Source organism: Macrobrachium nipponense, chromosome 9 (genome assembly GCF_015104395.2).
Source record: "Macrobrachium nipponense isolate FS-2020 chromosome 9, ASM1510439v2, whole genome shotgun sequence".
Taxonomy (NCBI): Eukaryota; Metazoa; Arthropoda; class Malacostraca; order Decapoda; family Palaemonidae; genus Macrobrachium; species Macrobrachium nipponense.
This window is the reverse complement of record NC_061110.1, coordinates 56,300,915-56,308,181: the sequence shown is the minus strand read 5'-3', so window position 1 is coordinate 56,308,181 and position 7,267 is coordinate 56,300,915. Positions and strand designations below refer to the sequence as shown.

Genomic DNA, 7,267 nt, shown 5'->3' with positions numbered 1-7,267 from the left:
TTTTGTTGCCATATTCTACATGAAATTGCGCACATTTTCATATATAAAACTTTATGTAACGGCTAATTTTAAATAATGCAAACATTATGACAATCGCACGAAAAAATTTCTGATTTTTTTTCGGAAGAGTTACCGCGCGGACGTAAGGAAAATGTGTTTTTTTTTTCATAAATTCACCATAAATCGAAATATTGTGCTAGAGACTTCCAATTTGTTGCAAAATGAAGGTAAATTATTGAATATTACTAGAATATAAGAGTTTTAGCTTACAATTGCGTTTTTCGACCATTTCGGTAGAGTCAAAGTTGACCGAATGTTGAAATTTTTGCACTTATCGTTATTTATATGAAAATATTTCAAAACTGATAAAAGCTACAACCATGGGTTGTTTTTAGTTGTATTGTGCATGAAATTGCGCACATTTCCATATATAAAACTTTATGTAACGGCAAATTTAAAATGGTGCAAACATTACGACAATCGCACAAAAAAATTTATCGGAAGAGTTACCGCGCGGACGTAAGGAAAATTTTTTTCATAAATTCACCATAAATCGAAATATTGTGCTAGAGACGTTAAATTTGTTGCAAAATGAAGGTAAATGATTGAATATACTAGAATATAAGAGTTTTAGCTTACAATTGCGTTTTTCGACCATTTCGGTAGAGTCAAAGTTGACCGAAGGTTGAAATTTTGGCACTTATCGTTATTTATATGAAAGTATTTTAAAACTGATAAAAGCTACAATCATTAGTATTTTTTTGTTTTATTCTACATGAAATTGCGCACATTTTCATATATAATACTCCATGTAACGGATAATTTAAAATGGTGCAAAAATTATGTCAAAGTGACGAAATAATTTTTGAGATGTGTCACAGATACTTTTTAGTGCGATAAGAAAGAAATTCGCGTTTGTGCGCCTGTGTAATGATTGTAACCAAAACAATGCCTTGATCCGTGAACTCCCAGCATCCCCCAAGGCGCGTGATTCAAAAGTTTTCGGTTGGTAGGCCTATAAGTATTTTTCCGCGAATTTAAAAAATAAAAAAAAAAACATTTTTGAGTAGACGTATAATACGTCCAATCGGCATATGGGAGACATTTTGACTTGACGTTTAATACGTCCAATCGGCATAAGAGGGTTAATTGTACAACTAAGTCATCTTTTCCTGAAATCAATAAGATAAAACATAAAGGAATTATGAGTAAAAGTGAAGAGAGAAGCATATAATTCTTTATACCTGTTTTTACTTAGCATCGGATTTTGCATCATTAACGTGATCAAGATAAAGTAAAACATGTGTTTTCATAACAAATTCACCCTGAATACGCTGGTGCTTTCAGATTTTAGATGTGTGTAATATGTGAAGAGAAAATGAAGAATATGTCTTAAAATGTTGCATCCGTACATGACTCAGCCTGAAAGGAAGTCAATCTTTCTTAATTCTTTGTTGTATATTACTTCACTGAGATTATCATTTCATATCACTCAAATAAATCTCTGATATCTCTTTCGTTTGATAATATATTCATAAAATAAAATTAGAAACAATACTCTGAAACAACCTGATGAAAGCTTAGGCCGAGTTGAAAAGTGGGAAGTCTGTCCACACAGTTCAACTTCTTTGCTGGATGAATTCCTTGCGGCCCGCCTAGATCTGAGCTAACGGTGCAAGATGCATCCATCTGATTATTATTATTATTTTCGTTATCAGATATATCCAGATATACTATGTGATATTTGATTGAAAATGTTTGTCAGTCATAATGGGAATTCTGTGTATTTAATTACTGAATATGTAATGATATAACATGCAAAATATTGTAGAAACTGCAACCCCTTATATCGCTAATTGTCAATTCAAATCTCTTGCTGAGACGAACACACAATGACACCTTGAATCATTTAAGAGTGCAACATGATAAGACAGATTCTTAATTTTCTCTTCACATACCTAACACACGCATCAAAAATCTGAAGACACCAGCGTATTCAGGGTGAAATTGTTGTATGAAAACCCAAGTTTCATTTTATCTTGATCGCGTCAATGATGCAAAATCCGATGCTAAGTAAAAACAGGTATAAGGAATTATATGCTTCTCTCTTCACTTTTACTCTTTGTAATTCCTTTATGTTTTATCTTATTGGTTTCAGGAAAAGATGACTTAGTTGTACAATTAATACCGAATCCTATGGTATGACCTAAACTTTCCTATCTTGAGCGAAGCGTGAGATAATTGAAGAAATATAAACATATTGCCAGTTTTCTAAGCCACAGACAAAAATAATGAGACACTGAGCGAGTGGCCTACCTCCCGGTACCAGCCAATCAGGCTGCCAAACAAATGTCTCGTAGGCACAAGAATCTACCTTAAATGAATCAACTATAGTTGTATGTTACCCAAATGGATTTTGATTCAAGTCCAGTTACATTCAATGGTTTAGGTAGTGACTGAAAAATTAAAGGAGAGCAGTCATCGTGTCAAGATTTAACATTATTCTTTTTCTTTTCTATTTGACATCTGAAGAGAAAGTACAGTAGAAAAATGGTGCAGATTAACCTAGCATCTCATTATTGTGGTCAGTCATGTCACCTTTGTTTCCTGTACTTGCTGAACTACTTTATTGCTTGAAAATGTTTAATATCATACTGTATGAATCTTATTTATATAAAATGTAGGGCAAACATTATTAGGGGATACACTCATGAGAATGTTAAAAGGACACTGAAAACTTTAAAGATATTCACGAACACCTTTTAATAGGAGTCTCATTTAGGAATGTAAATTTGGAAAATGAGTGATAGTAAGTATCACTAGTATCAGCTCCAAATCATTTCTAGTTTAGACAGTATTGGAAAAGTAAACTAAACCCGGTGAGTGTTACAGTGCCATTTTTAAAATTTGATGGTTGTATACCATTTGATCAATAAATGTACAGAAAAACTTACTGAGAACCAAATATAAAGAAGAATGAGTATAAAATTACAAGATGGAAATTACAAATCTTATGTGTAAAACAGACTTATTATATTTTAATGCAATAAGTATACAAATTTAAGTTTTCACAGATTATTTCTTTCACCAGTGTAACACTTAATCCACTAAAGGAAATCAAATAAAAACCATGCTAACTTGGGCTGATTTTTAAGCAGTTCTAAAGATGGGGATATCATATAGGGCAGGCATGAATTCTTCAAGAAACTGACTGCAATATACCTAAGAATATTAAATATTTTGAAATTTGTACTTGTCAAAGAACAGGAAGCAAAAGCTTCTAGCTGATACTTTCTTAGCTTAAGTGTATTTTTTATATATTTTTTTACAGTTCAGTAAAGTTTAATATATATATAACATAACTATCAACTTTCAACACATACAAGAACATTTAGATTTAGTTAAAGCTTGCATTAAACTGAAAAGTTTTTGTCATAAAATACAATTCACAAGTAGAAAACTTACAAAATTGTTATATTATTATTACAGTATAGTGTACTACTATTGACAAGAATTTCAAACTAAATTAAAATTTTTGTTTAACAAAAGAAGTTGTGAGCATTCCATACTACTTATAGGATGACATCAAATTTACCCCTGAAATTAAGAATATATTGGAATCATGTTTAGATCCAAAGACATTCATAATTGTTTTACTGACACATCGAAAGCCTCCTAGGAGATCTGTGGGCTCTCTCTGGTCTTTCCCTACTGCCTGACCTTTCACGCATTGTTTCAGAGGGTTTTTTAACACACTTACTGCCTTCATCTGTGTCCTCTTTCACCTTTTTACTTGTTTCACTTTCATCAGTGTCCTCACTTTTCCGTTTAGTTTGCTTTGCCACATTTTCTGAGTCACCATTATTTTTGCCACTTCTTGAGCCAGGTTCCTTTGTATCTGTTTTCTTTTCCTCTTTGGCATCATCTTTCAATTTCTTTTCTGGCCCACCTCTGGTGTAATCTTCATCTCTAAGTGATCTTCTTCTTGATCTGATTTTCTCATCTACATTTTCTTCTTTTTTTGGCGTATCTGTAGATGGAACATCACCTGGGCTATCACTGTCATGTGACTTCCGTCTTAGTTTTGACATATACTCTTCAGCATCACTTCGATTTCTCCGAATGATTTTATCATCATCTTTCTTATCCAATGGTCTTCCTGTTACTGAATCCTTTTCTTTCCTTGCACTTACAGATTTAGGTGATTTTATGTCCTTTTTGCCACTGTCGTCAGTTGATAACTCTTCTTTATCATCCGAAGAATCTTTGCTCTTTCTGCCAATCTTACGCATATCTACAGATTTATCTGGGGTCTTTGGTGAATTTTCTTCTTTTACCTGTTCACCATGTTTGTCTTCTGCCTCTTTCTCACTCTTCAAACGTTTTGTAGACCTTGTAATAATATCCTTTTCCTGCTTGACCTTACCAGATGTTTGGTAGTTTGGTTTAAAAGTACCTTTTTTGTTTGTACTTGCTTTCTTTTCTTTATCATCCATTCTTTTTTTCAGAGTCTTTGACTCTTTATCATGAGAATCTTCTACTGTTATCCTGTTCATTTCTTCCTCCCTGCTTTTGGAGTCTCTACGCTTCTCTTTCAAGGAATCTGTCGTTATCCTTTCTTTTTTCTCTTGTTTCTCCTCTGTTTTTAAGTCTGCTTCATCCTTAGATCTTCTTATGCTGAGCCTTCTTTCTGGTCTTTTCACACTACTCTCAGAATTTTGTGTACTATCATAATTCTCAGCATGATGTACTTCAACAGATGTTACAATAACATTTTTCTGATTCATTGGAGAATCTGAACTTTTTGAACCTTGGGTTACCTTTTTATCATTTTGTTTCTTTTTATCACTGTCTGGTATATCTGTTTTCTTACCATTGGAATCTTGAATGGAAACACCCCCTTTTTTGATAGGCATATCAGAAGAGTTAGCTGCACACTTTTGAGATCCTGTTGTAGACAACGTATCTCCAGGGGAAGTTTGTTTGGATTCTGAAACTACTTCCTTTTTAGACGTTTCCAGCAAAAACTCATTGTCTTTAGGTTTGTCTTTTGAGTTTGCTGCAACCTTTGGCCCTGTCATGTCACCTAACGAGCTCTTCTTGTTAACTTTATCAAAAGCAGCTGCATTACCCTTAATTTCACCTGCACTCTTAACATCGCTATCATTGTCCTTTGTATTACTCTGTGATAATTCCTCTTTATTTCCATCTTTACAAGAATTGTCATTTTTTCCTACATTTTCGGGAGATATTTTTTCAGATTTAGTTAAAGAAGGCATTTTAGTGTTTTTCCCCTGCTGCCCAGTTAAAATGTTTCCAGTTTCTTCCTTAATAATAGGTTCACTTTTTATACATTGTTGTTGAGATCTCAGATTCTCATTTTCACTTGTGTGAGAATGAACAGAGTCAGTTTTGTCTGTAATACATGGTTTAATATCTTTGCTATCTTGTAATGAAGGTGGAGACTGTTTGGGTTCTGATTTTTCTTTATATTTATCTTGTGACGCAATGCTTTTTGAAATACTGGGCTGTTCAAACAAAGATGCCTTAATTCTTTTACTATGTTCTGAGGAATTACTGTTCCTTTCACTTTTAACCTCTGACTGGACCTTTTTAACATTTGGGTCATTTGGCATTTTCTCAGCATTTATATCACTGGCTGAATCACTGTCACATTCATGTAGTCGACTTTGTCTCCTTGTTGAAACTCTCAAACTACCAGTTAAATTAGCGTTTACTTCAGATTTCTTACTTTCAGTACTTTTATTAGAAACTACTGGTATATTAATACATTTTGCTCCTTCTGTACTGTCATCTTTAGCATGTTCAGACAATTTATCATTATTAGAAGTATCTCCTGTGCCAGTTTTTAAAGATTCATCCTCTGATTTCTTTGCTACGTCACCTTTTGTTTTGGAATCTACAACACTGTCCTGATTTCTCTTGCTTTCTTCAACATGTTTATCTTTATTTTGAAGTTCTTCATTTTCTGTACTAGTTTTTGTTTTCTCTTGAATCTGCTTGGACTCTGAGATCGTGGGTGAAGGGGGATTAGACAAAGAAGAGATGTCAGAATCTGACATAGGGTCATCCGTTGGATCAGGTGGTGGTGGGGGGATTCTTGTGAGGAATTCCTCCTCTGTTACAGAGTAACCATGATGTTTACCCCATACCTGAATTGCTTTAAAAGGAATCCTAGAGCAAGGGTGGAGAGCCAGTTTTGCTAATAAAGGCAAACATTTCAGAGAAGGTAAGCAAGTTGGTGCTAATCGATGACAGCCTCTCAAATCCAATGAGGACAAGGAATGACTGACAACACTTGAGGGATGAGCCAATAAAGCTGCTGTCAGTTCTGTAATGTGGAGGCAGCTACTTAAGTTAAGAATACTCAGAAAAGGTAGAGACCGAACTATTGATCGCACACCTTCATCCCCAACCTGTGTTCCTGATAAACGCAAATTTGTGAGTTGCCTCAACCTTGTAGTTGTGTCACGATGACCTGGACGATGACTACGGGGAGGAGAGAGCAAAGCATTTAAAGTTGCATCATTTAAGCCTTCACAATAAGATATGTTGAGTACTGAAAGTGGAGGACAGTAAGGAGAAGTAAGGCATGATATCACTTGCCAACTCTGACCCTCTAGATGCAATTCTTGAAGCTGTGGAAGGCGTGCTAAGAGCCATGACAACTGCTCCTTAGTTAATTTGGACCAACTCAAATCCAAGCAGTTGGGTTGTCGACGAACTATACCCATCAAGTGATTGGCTTGGATTTTTTTGTGATTTAACCTTATGGTTTTCCAAAGTGTTGGGTGTATAGCCCATTGTGACCAAGCTCTGCAAACCTGCATTACAACCTTCAAGTCTTTCACAGACAGATGATGAAATACAGGAAGCATTACTGAACGATTCATGGGAGGTGGAAGAGGCTCGCGTGTTGCTGGACGACTTTCACCATCACTTCCACTATCTTCATCGTCGTCATCATCATCTTCCTCTTCATCTGGTGGGGGAGGTGGATTTGGTCTGACAACCCACATTGGACGTACTAAGGGTCTGCTAACTCGTGCTTGTAGTTCTTCCCATGTTGGCATATGAGGAGGTGCAGTGTCTACCATAGCATTTGCCTGTAATGAAAGACTTTCATAAAAAGGACTGATTTATAAAGAAAATAATTATTACCACCCCCAACTATTAAATTTGTAATGAAAAATTATGAATACTCCAAAGCTTTGCTATGCGATTATAGTGGTTTCTGTATTTTGAT

The 7,267-nt window shown here is 34.9% G+C and overlaps 1 protein-coding gene across 4 annotated transcripts in view; it reads right to left on the bottom strand.

Moving 5' to 3' along the window:
- Positions 1–3,011: 3,011 nt before the first annotated feature.
- The window catches only part of LOC135218315 (lysine-specific demethylase 2A-like), a 198,793-nt gene continuing 194,537 nt past the window's right edge, over positions 3,012–7,267 (bottom strand). For all 4 annotated transcript variants that reach the window (XM_064254539.1, XM_064254541.1, XM_064254540.1 and 1 more), the window contains one exon: positions 3,012–7,127. In XM_064254539.1, coding sequence (XP_064110609.1) covers positions 3,654–7,127 — 3,474 coding nt within the window. In that variant the 3' untranslated portion in view covers positions 3,012–3,653. The remainder of the gene's footprint in view (positions 7,128–7,267) is intronic.